The 17,590-nt window shown below is 39.7% G+C and overlaps 2 protein-coding genes across 3 annotated transcripts; both read right to left on the bottom strand.

Moving 5' to 3' along the window:
• Window positions 1–996: 996 nt before the first annotated feature.
• On the bottom strand, window positions 997–6,204 carry skp1 (S-phase kinase-associated protein 1). 2 transcript variants are annotated; one of them, XM_078266779.1, is made up of 6 exons: window positions 6,085–6,204; window positions 5,099–5,198; window positions 4,633–4,706; window positions 4,305–4,448; window positions 1,594–1,734; window positions 997–1,413 (listed from the first exon to the last, which is right to left on the bottom strand). In XM_078266779.1, exons 2-6 carry the CDS (start codon window positions 5,193–5,195, stop codon window positions 1,378–1,380), a joined length of 492 nt encoding a protein of 163 aa, XP_078122905.1. In that variant the 5' UTR covers window positions 5,196–5,198; window positions 6,085–6,204; the 3' UTR covers window positions 997–1,377. The 2 variants fall into 2 exon arrangements, with proteins under 2 accessions (XP_078122905.1, XP_078122906.1); XM_078266780.1 differs by lacking the exon at window positions 6,085–6,204 and adding an exon at window positions 5,838–5,918.
• A 1,511-nt stretch (window positions 6,205–7,715) lies between these two features.
• On the bottom strand, window positions 7,716–17,017 carry ppp2cab (protein phosphatase 2 catalytic subunit alpha b). Its single transcript, XM_078265969.1, has 7 exons — window positions 16,685–17,017; window positions 10,137–10,346; window positions 9,849–10,022; window positions 9,552–9,641; window positions 9,234–9,395; window positions 8,766–8,884; window positions 7,716–8,507 (listed from the first exon to the last, which is right to left on the bottom strand). Exons 1-7 carry the CDS (start codon window positions 16,784–16,786, stop codon window positions 8,435–8,437), a joined length of 930 nt encoding a protein of 309 aa, XP_078122095.1. The 5' UTR covers window positions 16,787–17,017; the 3' UTR covers window positions 7,716–8,434.
• Between the last annotated feature and the right edge of the window lie 573 nt (window positions 17,018–17,590).

The following is a 17,590-nucleotide window of genomic DNA, read 5'->3' as shown; positions in this document are numbered from 1 at the left end:
GAGGGGTTTTTGTTTTCCTTTGAACATTTTGTAGCTCCATGAACTAATCTGAGACCAAATGGGTACTATTATATTGTGTTGTAAAGTTTTATAAATGTTGGAATTCCCTATTATAATTAAACTTTTGTTTTATGTAAAAAAAAACAAAAAAAAAAACATTAAGTGTAATACCTTAAAAAAAGGTTTGTTTCTACCATTTCTTAAAGCAATACATTTTGTTTGTTCTCGTACAGAATTTTACTTTGTTTCAGTCGAGTGTTACTGCCGCAGCGTTCAAATATTGTGTTCTCAATCTGTGCATGTTCCAACTTCAGTGTAACAATTGATTAAAAAGGCTTTAATTTACCGTTCTGCTTCCAGCTTCAAACTCAGCTTACAATGCTGTTGGCAAACTGTAAACTAATCTTTTGTACAGCAAACCTGTTTTCCTCCAGCAGAGAGAGCTCTTGTGCTAGAAATAGCTTGTTTTATTTTGAGGATGTTCACGTCAGTAGTGGGAGCATCTTGGAGATGTCTTTGTATTTTTAAACGCCTCAAAACGTATTCCTTGTTTTTGTTTGATGTATTAAAAGTGTTTTGAATATATTGTCCATGTCTACTGTTGTTAAAACACAAGAGTATTTTAAGAATGATTGCAGTGAGACATTACTTTTTTTTTAAATAATTAAAAATGTTCCTCTGCACCCCGGTACCTTCAACACACAAATGACACACACCACCCTTTTTATGTGTTTTATTTACTCCTTCAAATGTTTGATCATCCCAAAAGCCAGCATCTGAGCTCTGACAAAAGTTTCCAATTCAAAACAACATGAATTAGGAATGAGTTACCCGATGCTGTGTGACAAAGTACTTTTGAGTCCAAAGGACATTACGCAAAAAAAAAAAAACTTCTTTCCACCCTAAACTTCACTATTCCTGCCCATCCTCTCTGAACATGGTTTCACAGAACAGATGCATCCGCAGCACAAGAAATTAAATATTCACTCTTTCATCTCCATTGTCAAAAGAGCCATTTTATTTCATTAATTACCCTAAAAGAAAAACATAACATGTCCGGTAAAAAAGACAACCTTAGCGATTAATAATAGGGAAACATTTTCTAATCTTTAAGGGTACAAAGCCATGAAACCAGAACTACGTTATGAGAACGCACACCGTGTGTGTGGAAACAGAAAAGAGCTTTGTTTAAATTAATGACAACACACAGGAAAGTTAAAATGGTCATGCTATTGGTATACAGAAATGGGGGGGGGGGGGGGGGGGGGGGCTCTTAATATACTAAATGTAAATATTGACAAGTATGAACAACGCCAGTGCAACCAGTTAACAGGGACCATTCTTTTTCAGTGTGGAGTGTTGGCAGGATCTTCCTCTTTACTTCTCTTCACACCACTGGTTCTCTTTGCGTACCTGTGGACACGAGGAGAGACAAACGGGATCAGTTTCCGAAAATACGTGGAGGGCAGGTCAACTGTCAAAGCTGTGATCCCTTGTAGAGAATAAACTGGGTAATTTAAAATTAGGTTTAGCGTCACTCCAAAGTAATCTATTCATTTCTCATAACAGACAGATGATGGGTGGAATAACTACCTGGGCTTCTTCCTCCTCTGTGAAATCATTTTTGATGTTGAAAGTCTTCCTGATCTCCTCTGGGGTTTTGCCTTTAATCATGTTGGCCACCGTCTTGCAGGTGACATCTAACAGACCTTTGATATCCAAATAGTTGGCGGCCTAAAAAGGAAACAACAGTGACATGTAGAAGATTAGGGGATGGGCTGGCAGTAAGAAAAAGGCTGGAAGGACTGACAGACACCTTAGCATTTCAAGGAAAATTAACACTTACAGCCAAGGCTGTTTTGTTTCGGATTCATTTCAGGGACTACAATGCATGGAGCTGCTGGGGATTTTCACTAGTCATTTTTTCTAAAAGCCAAGGATTAATGCCGACGACAATTAAAAGCATGTTGCGTTTACACAGTAAATAGTGCTAAATAGAAACAGCAAGAGGCTGCATTAGTGTTGCCGTCACGACGACTGGATAATATACAATTTACACCTGGCACCAACATGAGGTCTGTATCCTTGTCTCTTATCTGGATAAGGAAAAACATTGATTCAAGGTGTAAAACGCACACAGAAAGCATTGCGAGTGCAAATTGATGGGTCAGACCACGTCTGGAGGTGGATGTTGTGATCAGATCTCAGCCAGGTGTAAAGAGTGTCCAGCAAGTTCAAAGGTCACCTAACTCCAGCTCTTTCTGCAAGCCCAGCAGAAACTACAAGTAGCAGCAGTATTTAGCAAGTCTTACCTTGCAAAAAGTATTTTTTTTTTAAAACAAGACCGGCTGGAAACCTAGTATGTGGCCGGACCGGGTTTGGTCAATGTGCTCATTTGTGGCCAAATTCTTACAGGGATAGTCAGTTGTAGTGTATATAATGGGAATTCATGGATATTAAATTTCATCTGCAATTTTCTGTAGTTCTAGTAATATGTTCTCAAAGTGTACTGAAGTAGCATAACCTATGACATTGTTCATCTACAGTATGTTTGAGACAAACATACTGATATTGAGGACTGCTTCAATTTAATATATTCAACAATATAATCGTGCTATTCAACAATTTGTACTGTATGACTCATCTCAAGTGTTACTGTGTAATTAGGGTTACTTTTGTAAACAGACCAGACCTAGGTTACATCCCATGACAATTGTGAACACGCCCACAGCCTCAAATGTTAATCCAACGGAAATCAGCGCAAGATGACTTTCCCGCTTCAGCTTCCAGACCGTGGTCAGGAAGCACCCTTTGTTTTAGTAGATGCTCACTTCGGTGGGCTGCAGTGTTTATTCATAGACAAACGTGACAACAAAAGTGCCTGAGTGTGTACTGTTGTATGCTGTTGCCGTCTGCCCCTTGGGGACAATAAAGTCTAATTTCTCCCCTACTTCGATCGTCAACACCCATCTGCTCCGAGTTTTTTTCTCTCTCTCTCTCTCTCTCTCTCTCTCTCTCTCTCGATTTGAAGAACAGTCTTACTAATATTGTGACATTGATTCCAACCATAACTCCCAGCTCTACTTCTGAGTGAGGCTGAGATCAATAAACAAAAACATCAAAAACTGACTTGAGACTCGTCCTCCTAAGACTTCAGACTTGACTTGGAACGCAGGACTCGTGAACACTCGTTATTTTTAGGAAACGTGTGATGAGCTGAATGTTATCCCCTCTCTGTGTAACCATTAACCTACCGATGGAACGTGCAACACTGGCGCGCGGCCACACGTGAGAGGGGACAACAAACATGTTGACCGCACCGGCAGCTGCTGTGGGGTTCTTCAGAAGCTTTGGCTTTAAAAACTTCTAACAAGGCCCAAACAACAACAACAACAAAAAGCACTGAATGCAAATTATGTGGACTCTAGCTCAGAGACTTGACTTGGACTCTAGCTCAGAGACTTGAGACTTGACTTGGACTCTAGCTCAGAGACTTGACTTGGACTCTAGCTCAGAGACTTGAGACTTGACTTGGACTCTAGCTCAGAGACTTGACTTGGACTCTAGCTCAGAGACCTTTGAGCATCTCTGTGTTCCAGTAAACTTGCATCCCATAACTTAAGACCAGATGCAACATATGCGTGTTTAATACCTGTTGAACCTTTTCATTTGGCATGGGAGCACCCACTAAGCTACTTCGTCACCACCCCTTCCCTCTTCAGCATCAACTAGCTTCGTGCATATAGACACATACAAACAGCCGGAGAGGGGGGTGGGGGGGATATCAACTCAAGTGTCAGGCACTCCGGCACTCTGACTTCTGTTTCACTTCCTGGAAGCCCACAGCTTGTCCCAATGCCTATTTCCCAATCACTCCTAGGAACTGATTAGGTTACCTTTCACGCGCTCTGCCTGGTTATGCATCTTTTGTATCTCAGTTAACCAAATGAAATCAATCCGTACTTTACAGCAGTGAATGCAATAGACCACAGGAAAGGAGAGGCAAGAAAAGAAATGCGCACACATTTTACAAACAAAAAGAGGTACTAAAGCAATAGAGAATATCTGCAATGACAACTTGAGAAATCAAATTATAGAATACCAAAAAAGGTTTTCAGTAGTGTTACTGACTGCATGTGCGCGTGTTGTGGAGATGAAAATCTGTTAACAAATTTACATTTCGGTTAAAGTACAGGTGAGGGTTGGTGGTTTGTAATGGTAATGCTTGTAGTTAAGATTAGCGTCAACCTCCAGAGAATAAATGTAGGTCTATGTAACGTAAATGTAAGGTAAACTACATTTACCAGGATCAGTTCAAACAAGGTGCCTTGGTCCACTTTGAGGAACTCCTGATCCCATACAGGAATGTCATCTGTCCTCTTTTCCTTGTTCTCATCATCCTCAGGAGGAGGAGGGTCATCTTTGTGATGAGTGCACCACTGAATCACCTGAGGGAAACACACACATTTTAACCGAGGTAATGCATGACAGTAGTTAAAACCAGTCATTATGTATGGCATTAATCAGCAGTGCACTTCAAACTGGAGTAGAAGGGTTTAAACCACACTAAAATTGTTTGTCTTTGTCTAGTGTCTTTGTTTCTTCTTGGTGGTGACAGAGTGTGTTCTGTACCTTCTTGAGGATGGCAGCGTTCACATTAGGGAGGGGAACTGGGTCATCATCTCCTTCATCATCCATTCCCAAATCTGTCAAATAATCAATGAATGCCAGACATCAGCTAATGACTTGAAATTGTCATTCTAATCAAACTATTTTTCCTTCATTTTCCAGAACAGGTCACTTAGTGATATTCAGGAGGTTAGGAGCAAAATGTTCATGTCTCATGTATAGAGAAAAATGTGTCTGTTGATATATGGTGTAAACCAATACATTTGTGAAATGTTTGCCCATGAGGGTTGGGCATTTGTGTGCATGACATGGAAATAAAAGAAAAAGAAATAATCAAAATCAGTAACATCTACCAAAATTTGCATTTATTTAATTAACTTAAATGGCGCAAAGACAAATAGCGTCACACCAGCCTTGAAGTGACACAATGGACTCAAAAGTTTGTTTTGATTTAATAAGATAGCTATACCTTCTAACATGGTCTTGATTGTGACAGACTGTTTGGCTATCTCAACATCCACCTCGAAGATTTCTCCATCAGAGCTCTGTAGTTTTATTGTGGGCATTATCTGTAGAGTAGAATAATAAGATTATTAAACACATTAAAGAGTACCTAAATGAATATCAATCAATAACAATCAGTCTTTTTTTAAATTTGTCACATGGAATCGTACGAGGAAAAAAAATGTAAAACATGTAATCCCATTATCTCCTTCAACTTGTGCATGATTCACTTAGGCATAATGTAAAATACAAAATTTGACAAAGTAAACTTGTATTAGCCGACACTTAATTTAACGTCTTGTCATTGCTAACGCTACCACTAGCTAAGCTAATATTGACAACTTGTCTGTTATTCCGCTATAGACCTTTAGCTACGTTATAGGCCAATAATAGTTCACGTTATGAAGCTAACGTTACAGCAATAATGATAAACCTGGTACAACATGTAAACATAAAATAACAATACCTACGCTGGCGTTGTTATTGCCAATATAAATTCAAACGAACAAATGGTTAGCATTAGCTAGCGCTCACGTTACCTCCAAGCTAACCAACGATACATTTAGCTAGCTAGCTAGCTAGCCACCTGTTAACACAGGCTAAACGACGGTAACGTTAATGCTAACCATGTTATTAACTAAGGGGGTGCTCGTTAATGAATACACCACCAGTTCCGTATGTTAAACGCTAGCTGCAATACCCACCTTGTGTGCGTTTTTACAACCAAAGCAATCCTCTAATGTTGGTTAAATAGTAAGCGAACCAGGCAGCTAGCATTACCATGCACTATGCTAGCATCTTAGCTTGGCGTTACGCTGACGCTACGTCAATGAGGCCTCTTAGCAACCACACCGAAGCTATTCAAACAAAAATGTAAACACATTTTAAAGATCGATTTAAAAAGGTGAACGGAATGTTAAAGAATACATTCCGCTTTGCGAAGCTACGTACCGTAAATGTTTTAACTCGGATCCAGAGGTGAAATTCCTCTGTAGTCAACAGCAGGGCCTGACAGACTCGGAGGCACCAATCGCGGCTGGAAGTCTCTGGATCAACCTGGTGAGCGTGAGAGTCCTGCCGCCAGGAGGCTGACGGTCGCTTTGTCAGATACTGGAGGAGAAAGGGAGGGGGGGACCCCATGAAGGCTGTTTTCCCTGTTTATCTAACCCTGTTTTATTATTATTTTACATCAACACACTAAATAAATACGCTAAGAGTTATGCAATCGTTATTAAACAGGATGAGCTTGCACGCCATTTGTATTTTTTTGGATGACATTCTGCAACATTTGAAATATTTTTGTGGGAGCTTATATCTACTGAGTCATTATTTTGATTATTTAAGATACTATCTCATCATTCCGAGAGTTTCTCGTCGTTATTTTGAGATACTATCTCATTATTTTGAGAAACTATCTTATTATTTTTGAGATCCTGAGTAATTATTTGGAGATTCTAAGTCATTATTTTGATACACTATCTCAACCCTGATATCAACACACTCAATAGAAATTCTGTGATTTTTGCAATCGTTGGTAAGTACGATAAGCTAACGTTACAGTACTAGAGCATGCACCTTTCAGTAAATTATATATTTTATAGTGTTAAACACATACCTTATGTCAAATACACTGTATATACTGTACATATCCACCTACCTCCGATATATAAGCAACCTGTTATATTAATAATTATTTATTTAGTCCAGCACCGTTTGCACTTTTGCATGGCCCTATTTTATCGTTTTATCGTTTAACGCTGATTTGTATGACATTCTGGCAACGTTATACATAATGTACCATATTGCCGTTTTGGCATTCATTCTAGCCAACATACTGTATAAAAAAAAAGTCGTTACTCTTTAAACTGCCATGGGGTGGCGTTTTCTCCTTATTACAGATCCTCATTAGCTCAGTCTATGGTGCTTTCAAGTGCTCCTTGAAAGCTTTTATTATAGTTTTGATTGCATAAATATACCGCTTAATATATTTCTAAATGTTGCATCAGTACAGATTTCTTCATGAATAATATACCAAAATGTTAAAAATGTCATATTTACAATATGGTAACGCAAAAGCTATTGTTTCAATGTAAAGACTACAGAATCCTTTACTGAGATTGACAGTAAACGGGTTCAAACATTCTACAATTTGCTGTAAAAGCTCATAATCGTGCTCACACTGGCAAGATGGTGGTAAATGTTGATGTGTGTGTGCATAGAATGTCTGCTTTTCTTGAAAAAAAAAACTTATTAACCAAGATGTCCTGATAAACTATGTATCTGTGAGACAGTTTAGTTACCATTAACAGTAACTCTCCAAGTGGAAGGTCATCAGTGTGCAAACCTATCCAAACCACACACCCTGAACTAATGCTTCAATTGTAGCAATGCCAGCCAACCGGTACAGATGACTGACCTACTCCCAGGTTGGTGAACTGGCTGACTTCCAGGTGGTTCAGTTCAGAATTAATCACAGGTCAAAGGGACCGTCTAAGCCAGACCATAACACCAGTTGCCATCTCATTCAGGGCAATGTTTTTCAACATCATAAAAAGGAAAAGAAAGATAACAGCACATTCATATCAAGGAGCCACCTTCATCTTTATTATTGAAATGGTTTGGTTAACACAGACTCTGGTAGTTCAACGGGAGTCAGTGAGTTGATGTGGATGAACGCTCCATTATCTGTCTATCATATACACCAAGCTCAGCTGTGTGACTGCATAGGAAGGGCTTTCCTTAAAAGTTACACAGGGCAAAGAAACCGTGTGTAAAACTTGCCTGTTGGGGGCTTTATTTGTAATTTTTTTTTAAATAAAAAAAAGAAAAAAAAGCATCTGTAGTGTGAAATAATATTCATCTTTTCACATATGTTACATTTGTTTAGATTTACAAAAGTGCAAACGGATCACGTTCAGATCTCCTAAATATAAGCCATGGCATGTAGAGTTCAAACAGCCGCATTTGACGTAGCAAATTTTCGTCTTGACCTTGGTGCATTTGGTCCAGCTGCACCAGGAACAGGATGAGGAATTTAAACATCACTGTTTTACATAGTGGGGGAGATTTTCAATACAAGTCCTCAGCAATGAATATTGTTATACATATGGCACACACCTTCTGGTTCATTCAAAGACACAGACATTTCTTTTTTGCTAAATGCTTAAATAGGTCTTTGTGTGGATATACAATGTGCACTGCTGTGTAGCCCCCCCAGTCTCCCACCCTCCCTTGTTATCGGTTGAATGTCATACATCATGGCAATACTGGGCCTGACTGTACAAGGGTCAAAGGTCAGAATTTACAGGAAGTAATCTGGGGTGCGGCGAGTGACGTGAGGCTCCCCTCTGCGAGGCGCAGGATCAAACTGCAAACTGGTTAGAAGAAATAAAAAGTAGAAGAAAAAAAAACATGAGATTTGTCAACCAATCATAAATGCAACTCATACATATTGTAAGCATAATACTGAGCATCGTTTAGAATGATGCATACACACATAATGTGTGTTTTACAACGCATGCAGCACCATTTCAGGCATTAAACATTTGAGGGGAACATAATCATGCAGAGCTTCAGCTTTTAGGGATACACACAATCACATACTGCAGCTCTCAGTTTTTTGTTATACTTACAATGAGTATTTGAGGGTGTCGTCTAGTTCCATGATAGCTGCCTGGTTGCCACAGCGGTAGCAGTAATTGGGAGCACTAAATATTGTCACTACATTCCTCTCATGGCACCAGTTGTAACCCTGGAGGAAACAAATGCATTATTCACCGGAGATGTACTGTATAATTCAGTACAATTCAAAAAGTGCTACTGTAATGAAAATGTACCGTTTTTATTCTCTGTATGACAGTTCAAGATGGTGGTATAGCCCTTTGTCTTATTGTTTTCTGTAGCAGTAGTGGTTGGGAGAAATTTTTGTTTCGTTTGTGCTCACTTAGTTCTCGTTTTTGTTAAGCATTACTTGAATAAACAAACACCGCTGAAGTGTGTTATTCTTGACTGCATCTGGGAAGTCTATGTACTGGAACAGCCACAGTCCTGAATGATACTAAAATGTATAATTGCCTGGTAAATTTAAATAAGACACGCACCTCCATAACCAGCTGGTGGGCACGGGACACCAGCGTGAGGCGGTTGGCGTGGTTGAAAGTCTCAGAGATGTCCTGGCCGAAAGTGTAGCCGGCTCCTCGAGGGGAGATGCCCCAGCCACCGCGGTCGTCAGGGTCCGACCACAGCAGGTCACACATGGGACCCTGCGGGAGACAAAGAGGAGCATGTTGGCAAGGAAACAAAGACGTAGTCCTGCTATTAAATACTGGAACAGCCACCATGTTTATCAATATAGTGAATTGAAGGAAAGTTCTAAGCCGCTTGGCAAGGAACATCAAAATTAAGTATTATCCATCTACCTCATGTGGCACTTCCTGTAAACGGTCCAGTGCTCTGATGTGATCCAAAGTATCTATGGACGGTGACAGGCCTCCATGAAGGCAGAATATCTGGAAGGATGAGAGGAAAATTTCAGTATTAGTAGTAAATACAAGTACAAAATACTTCTCTCCGAACATCAGCTTCTGTATCCATCACATCATTAAACTACTAATTCCCAAACTAGCAATGTTATATATTTAATTCTGCAATGCAACATTAAACTCTGTCACAACAAAATTGTATTTATCATAGCTGTGAAACCAACCAATTCTCACCTGAGAGTCTACCAAGGCAGTGAGGGGGAGATAATCGAACAGGTCGGTAAAGTACTTCCAAACGTTGGCGTTGCCATATTTTCTTAGGCATTCATCATAGAAGCCGTAAACTTGTGTGATCTGTCTGCTCTCGTGGTTCCCTCTGAGGATTGTGATGCGCTCCCGGTAGCGTACCTGAAACACGAGCAAACAACAGAGCTGTATGGGAAATTTCGTCCTCAAAACCCCTATTCGGTTTCAGTTTTGGAACAAGTCAAATGTGTGAGGACTTTTTAAATGACAACTTACCTTAAGTGATACTAGTAAAGAAACGGTTTCTACGGAGTAGTACCCTCTGTCAACGTAGTCTCCCATGAACAAATAGTTTGTGTCTGGAGATTTCCCTCCGATCTTGAACAGTTCCATGAGGTCGTGGAACTGGCCGTGCACGTCGCCACACACCGTTACCGGACATCTCACCTCCTGAACGTTTGACTCCTTGGTCAGTATCTCCTTTGCCTGCAGACCACACACACACACATTTAACTGTGGTCCATGGATAAACATTTAAAAAAAAAACACACCAGAAAAAGTGTGAAATACTAAAACTGAAGGTGAGGCAAAACCCCACAGTGGCTTAAAACACCTCAACTCAAACAGAAGTCATTTTTCCACAATTAATATCTTGTGTGCCACTTTACTGTGTTTTGCTCACTGAAATGCAGGGAAATCCAAGTGACTTTACACTGTAATTTTGTCATTATTTGTTCTTCATCAGAGAACAGACTGGAAAACGGTCACTAGTGCCTGTGATTTAAACACTTGGTTTCGTCAGATTACTATTTTGAGAGCACTTAGTTTTAGCTAGGAGGGCAATGGCAACAAAGTCAGCCACTACAAGGTGGAACAGTCTAAAATGTTTTTCTTGGACACTGTTTATTCTACCCAGATCCTCATGGTCCAGTCTAAAAGCTGCTGTGGCAGTGTATGACTCAGTCGCTGACAGCTAGTTTGTTTTACACGTCTGGTCACTGTTGCCTGCTGATTCAATGCAAACAGGAGATAGTCACACACAGATTTTCTTTTGCTGCCCAGCTGTTGCAGGAAAGTTTACATGGCATCATTTGTCTTCATTGAAACATCCACATGTGTGTCTAGTGACAGAACAAGTAGTTTCTTTTTCTCAAGGAATGCTTGCTCTTGGGGGGGTGGATTTGTTGGGTCTCTGTAAATTATAGAGTGTGGTCTAGACCTACATTATCTCTAAAGTGTCCTGATATAACTTCTGTTGTGATTTGACACTAAAAATAAATTGAACTGAATAGATACTCCTTATTTTGTGTATAGAGTATATACAGTTATCTTATGGGAGTTATCGCTACACACAGGTTTATTTTAAAGTGCGTATTTCTTTAATTTGAAAAAGATAAGCACACATTCTGTTATTAATTTTCACTAAGCAGGTGCCTTATGATTATGCAGCCTTTACCACCAGACATGTCTGACGCACTGAGCCATATTGGAGATATGGAGCAAGAAGAGAAACAGAAGCCCCGTTTTCACCTGGTATTACTGTAAAATGCGATCTGAGTGAGCCGATCATAAGGGGACAGCTCTAAGTACAGGTGGGAATGCATGCAGGACTCATTGAGATCCGATCACTCAGACCACATTCGGGGGTGGTTTAGGCCACAAATGACCACATTCTTTGAGCAGTGGGCCTGTTTTGACCTGGTTTAAATAACAAGTGGATGGGCCTGTTCCCACCTAGTAGTAGAATGGATCTCCAAATGCGTCCTGAGGGAGCACTTCCTGCTCTATATGCAAATAAACACGTACATCATTTGTGTTTGCAAAAAGGCTGGTTGTGTGTGAGAGTGTGTTTATACATTTCAGTTGTTCCTCTCACATACATCATACATTAGAATTAGATGTATGCGATGACTACTGAAAAAGCACTGCCTACAGTATGTGTCTATGCCATAATAAGGTATTAAGGATGTCTGACGGGCGCCGGGACCTATGCAGGCGAGAAAGACGTTTTGAAAAGTTGTGTTCAGCTCTCAGTACGTTTGTAGCTTCTAACTAAATCTCTGTGGTTTCTATATGTGGTTTATCTTACATTTGATGATAAAAACAGCCTAGGAGAGAGGCATCTGTAAAATCATAGGAAGGTGAACAATACAAAATAGTGAGGGGTTATGGTGTTTTGTCTGTGGCACATTCTGAGCAGCCCCCAATCTTTTCATACTGTTCCCTTTAAAACAACAAATGCGACCATGGTGGGATAAAGAGAAAATTGACAGATAGATTGCTGAAGTCGGCCTGTCATCCCGGCGAGAGAGAGAGAGAGAGAGAGACCTGGACTGCACAATGCTGACCTATATTACATCCACATCCTCCACGTGCCCATACTACCATGTGACACGAGGCATTTCAATGACTGGGCTGTGGATGACAAATTGAGCAGGGTCTTTGACTCTTGGAGCTACATGCCTGTGTTAAAGTGGAGCAGCAATATATTTTCATCCCCCCACCCCCTCCTGATAACGTTGCGTGAGATTGGCTGTCTACCGTCACACGTTGTAGAGACACGCAGGAAAAACTATGTTACGCGCAAAGACGGGCTCACGTAATAGGAGCTGAAAAATAAATAAAAAGATTTGTGTTGTAATTTCCTTTCGTTTTATAAAATTGGTATCGGAAAAAGTATCGTTTAGGAACCGGTATCGAAGTCACGGTATCAAAAGTTTTTGAACGATACCCAGCCCTAACTGTTCACCTGGGAAAATATACCAGACCCTGGGGTTTAAACAAAAATATAACTATTCAATCAAAGACAATATCCTTAAGTGCCATTCCTTCCACCCACAATCCATTGTTGATTATAACTTGGTTAATGTGCACTTTGAGTGAGGCCAGAGCAGTGATTACTTGGTCTGACAACAGATATGAGTTATCTTCTCACTGTATGCTGTGATAAACCACTGATTTGATTTCTTTGTCGTCTGCTGAGTCCTGCTAAAGGTTGCCTCAGATACTGCAGAGGAATCGGACCAGTGTTTTCATCTTTTTTATGCTCTTACTTCCTTGCTCCTTCCTCTCATTAAGAGACTTCTAATATTTAGTCAAAATCCTGCAGTTGTAAATAACCTGCCTTTATAGCTGGTTGTTGTAGTGGATTACAAGTTGATCATTCTTGCACTGCGATCATCAGCCACATCAATCACCTCACTTTAAAAAAAAAAAAAAAAAAAAAAAAAAAAAAAAACTAGTAAATATCCTTTACTGTATAACGAAACAATGCAATAAAAATATGACAAAAAAACAATAAAACCTCAAACAGGATTAAAATCTATAGATCAAATATTACATAAAACTGGAGGAAGTAAACTAATTCAATGTGACCTGCTGTTTATGGTACCAGATTAACACTTTCATAATTCCCAATTTGAGCCTGGACATAACGATGCGAGAGACCGGTTTATCCATGAGGAGGCGGGTCACAGTTTGTACTGTGGATGCCAGTTCAGCTGTATATGAAAAGGATGACGGCAGCTGTTACGCAAGCACCTCGACCAAAGCACCACACCTGTAGCAGAAATGCCACAGAGAGGCTGCAGGGAGGGAACCTCCTAGACGACAGTTGTGCCAAAGACGTCACACAGACATCAAACTGCTTAGCCAAGCGCCAAAAAGTGATGTCAGCATTTCAACGTCTGCCGCAATATAATCCCAGTAAAAGTCAGTTAAACGCAGCCAAAGATTTTCCTGCAGACATTAAGCTTGACGACTAGGCACAACTACAACCACAAACAACCACGTCTCAAGATGTTTAAATTACGGTAGTTAAAAGTTAAGCATCTGCCTGGCAACAGCACTATAATCAGTGTGGAAATCAGCACCAGCTGGATGATGGCAGATTGGGTCCGTGTTCTCTACTATGACAGTTTGTGAATTTTGCTGAGATGCATTTAAGTCTTTTTGGTTGCGAGTGTGTTCACTGTGTTGTTACATACTTTTCATCTGTCTTTTTGATATCAATTTAAATACTGTTTTTATTATATCACTATCTTGGGATTTCTGCTCTACTTAAATGGATACACGATGCAAATTTTAGTTCTCTATATCAGGCATTTTGGTAGGAAAACAAACTATCATGTGGAACACCGACTCATTTTTCTGAGTAAAACCGTGACCTCAGTTGGCAAACAAAGCTTTATTTGCTGCCCTGACTAGCTGCATCCAACCGGTTTAAACATAGACAGTGGTCATAGAGAGGACTTCAGCTCCAGGAAGTGGGGCAAGTATTGACCAATATATTACATCATTCTGACAACCTTTAGATGATGCCATATGGCATTAATGTTTAAAAAGGAGAAACAGAGCATTGTCCGCACTCAATGTTAACACGGTAACTACATTAAACACGATTAAATTATCAAGCAGATTACAATACTAAATTGTAAACAAACAACCCACCCAGAACCTTGAGAGGGGGAAATATTGCAATGTTGAAAACTGAAAGATTTGCATTGATTATGATTGAGTATTCCCTCCTGCCTGCCCACTAGACACCAGGCAGAAACTCTGCCTTTTCTGAGAAAGCAGGAAAGCAGGAATGAAAAGACTAAGGACAGATTACACAGCACATCACATTCCTCCACACCCCCATACATCCCAAAACAGAGACGGCCGTTCTCTGAGTCACAATGAACACTGTTATCCTGAGTCACACACTCTGATCCTGTTACAATAGATTTGATAGTGTTGGTGATGCAACTCAAAATCAAATCATATCCTCTGCTATTTTTAAATCAGGGAGGAGGATGTGAGGTTGCATTCTGCTGAATAAATTAACAAAAGTCACAGGGTGGTGGATGGATACTGTAGATGCAGGTAGACAGTTTGGAGAAACTGTGTAGGTTTCCTTTTTCCTCTCAACTATTTTTATGGCATCTTTGCTGCAGTGGAGAGCAGCAGGAAAGAGAAACATTATTTGTGCAGCTCCTGCTTTTACATGTTCCTTGGTTAACTTCCAGCACTCCAAATATGGTAGTTGGCCTAGTTTTGCAAAAGAAAATCAAGAAACACCACATTTTGATGATTAAAAAATGTTTAAGAGTCTACAAGTGAAATTGTTACGTGTGGCCCTGACATCTAGAGCTGGAAATCAGCAGATGGTCTGAGCAGAAATATGTTGAGGTGAGAATGGGGTTAGGCTCCAACTCAAACCAGAAGTCTGCAGAGTCAGTTGGCCAGTTATCAGCTAAAGCAGGAGCAAAGCAAAAACATGGATACTGAAAACATTGTACATGTTCTGTTTTCAGTTTCTGTTTGAATGAATCACAATAAGTGTAACAGTTAACCAAGATCAACAAGCAAGCACCAGTTAGTAGCTAAAAGGTCAAAGCCAAGTTAAGAGGACAACACCTCTGTGACCTCAAAGATGACAGTGTCAGGGGAAAAGTCTAGCCATGTAATGAGTTCAGTCGCCTACGTCATTTGCTTACATTACCTCTAGGTTTCCCTGTGTGACACATGTCTACCAACTGGAAGCAAAAGCAGAGGATAGATAAGGTTCAGAAGTTAGAGTTCCCATTCACATTATGTATCTTTAACCAATTGACTACTTGATTGCCTAGTAAACAAGTCAGCCTCACTACTTATTGACTAGAGAAGTAAATAAGAACTTAACAGGGGTCAGAGGTTAAGGTTAACTACCTGTGAGAAAAGCAGAGTAATCATGTAGCACACTTGCATAGAGGATGATAAGCCAACTTCTTCTCAGGTCAGCCACATTTTTTAACTGTACAGTAAGCCTTTACCAACCTTTCCAGGGCTGCAATGTGCTGCACATTAGCCTACATTAGGATAGTCTTTGAGGGTAGAAAGGCTCAAAGTATTGTTTTTGGGGTTTGTTTTGATACCATAGCTTCAAATATACACTTCATATACTGTCATATCCACATACCTCAGATATAAGCAACCTGTTATTGTTATAATAATTCTTTATTTATTCCAGCACTTTTATTGTATTGTATGTATTGCAATGCCCTACTGTATTACTGTTTACAATCCTCATAGAGCGGTTTGTTTACATGTATCTGTACGTATGTGTATGTATTAGATGTATGACTTTTTTAGCTAAAAAGACATTCCACAGGTCACACTGACAGTTTGAATGAGGAGGGCTGTAAATGTGGTATGTGACTTGAATCTACACAGTATGGCTGACCCCTTCCTGGCTAATAAAACCACAGTCAGCGACGACATGTGCTGGTAATTCATTAGCTGGTCCACGCCTCCAGAACAACCTTCATGAGGAGCTGAGGGCAGCAGAAACTGTTGATACTTTTAAAAGCAAACTAAAGACCCAACGTTACCTTTTTGGTCTGGCTTTTAAGTGAGCTTTATTTTTTATTTTTTTATTTATCAATGTATTTGTCTGTCTATTTATCTATGCATTTTAGCCCGTTTTACTGCTTGGTGTTCCTCACTGTAAGAGATTTATGACATCGTTTTCCTCAGTAAAGGCTGTTGTTATTTTATTAAATACAATTCCAATTCTTGTTTGTGTGGATTATGTGAAGCACTTTGTGTTACATTTTATATTTACGAAAAGTGCTATAGGCTACAAATAAAGTCTGATTGATTGATTGATTGATTGATTGATTGATTGATTAGTTCCCAGGCAAACGCCCAAAACAAAAACCATAAAGTGAAATGAAAACCATAAAAATATACGCACGGCGCAGTGAAATGTGCACTATAGACGCCATTTTAAGAATGTCTGGAAGGCGTCGGCGAGGAGAGAGAAGACGTTGACAGTAAGTTAGAGTTGAGAGATATCTCACCTTTTCACATAATGTTTTCACCTGTCCCTCCGACAGCTGCTTGCATTCGTTAAGTTGCTCGATCCACTGATCAAGTTCTTTCGTAAACGGCTTTTCGTCCATTTTTGTGTGTTTTCGGGGTGTTCGTTTGCCGATACGTTATCTAATTTCGGTTAGAAGACGTCCCACAGATGTTCTAGTATTTTCCGGAGCTTACAAGAGCACCACAGAAGGTGCTAGCGTGTCTCTTGTTAGTAGACGCACGTATCTGCTCTGTCCGCCAGATTGCTATGATTTGACTGAAAACTGAATAGAGACGTCAGTTGGTGATCCACCCATGATGATCCACCCTGGAATTTACTCTCCGCAATAAAAGACCGCATTTCCGGTGATGACCTTCTAAATAAAAGCATGTGGATGATGTGGAGCGCTGAAAAAACACTTGCTTGCTTGCACCTTTTCAATGAATGTTATTTACCCATCTGCAGTGGTGGAAAGTAACTAAGTACATTTACTCAAGTACTGTACTTAAGTACAAATTTTAGATAGGCTACTTGTACTTTTCTTGAGTAGGCACTAGTTCTATTTCATGCTACTCAGAATCAGTGTTATTGTCACATAGCCTATGTACAATTGTATGTATACAATTAATTTAAAGATGCTCTCGATGTACTTGCACACAGTTCAAGAACAGAAAAGATATAAATGAACATAGAGCTTTAAACAAGGACAACAAAGCAAACAAACTATATATTTACTATATATTTATATATACTATATAACGGATAACTATTTTGTAGGCTACATATATAGTGTCTATGTTATAATTCTACACCTATTCCAGAAACTTACAGTAACATTCTGATTAATAATACAAAATATAACTAACAAAATAGTTATGTATAGGTCAAGATAAGATAAGATTTT

This window comes from Sander vitreus, chromosome 13 (assembly GCF_031162955.1).
Source record: "Sander vitreus isolate 19-12246 chromosome 13, sanVit1, whole genome shotgun sequence".
NCBI lineage: Eukaryota > Metazoa > Chordata > Actinopteri > Perciformes > Percidae > Sander > Sander vitreus.
Note: the sequence above shows the minus strand (reverse complement) of the source record. Positions and strands in the feature narration are given on the sequence as shown.

Bases quoted from the DNA above. Each gene is read 5' to 3' on its own strand.
- ppp2cab (XM_078265969.1), bottom strand. From the start codon at position 16,786: ATGGACGAAAAGCCGTTTACGAAAGAACTTGATCAGTGGATCGAGCAA. The intron at 9,642-9,848 runs GTGAGAATTGGT...TCATCCTTCCAG, and splicing joins CTGCCTTGGTAGACTCTCAG to ATATTCTGCCTTCATGGAGG. The intron at 9,396-9,551 runs GTAGATGGATAA...TGTCTCCCGCAG, and splicing joins TACAGGAAGTGCCACATGAG to GGTCCCATGTGTGACCTGCT.
- skp1 (XM_078266779.1), bottom strand. From the start codon at position 5,195: ATGCCCACAATAAAACTACAGAGCTCTGATGGAGAAATCTTCGAGGTG. The intron at 4,449-4,632 runs GTACAGAACACA...TGTTTCCCTCAG, and splicing joins ACGCTGCCATCCTCAAGAAG to GTGATTCAGTGGTGCACTCA. The intron at 1,735-4,304 runs GTAAATGTAGTT...TTTCCTTTTTAG, and splicing joins CCTTGTTTGAACTGATCCTG to GCCGCCAACTATTTGGATAT.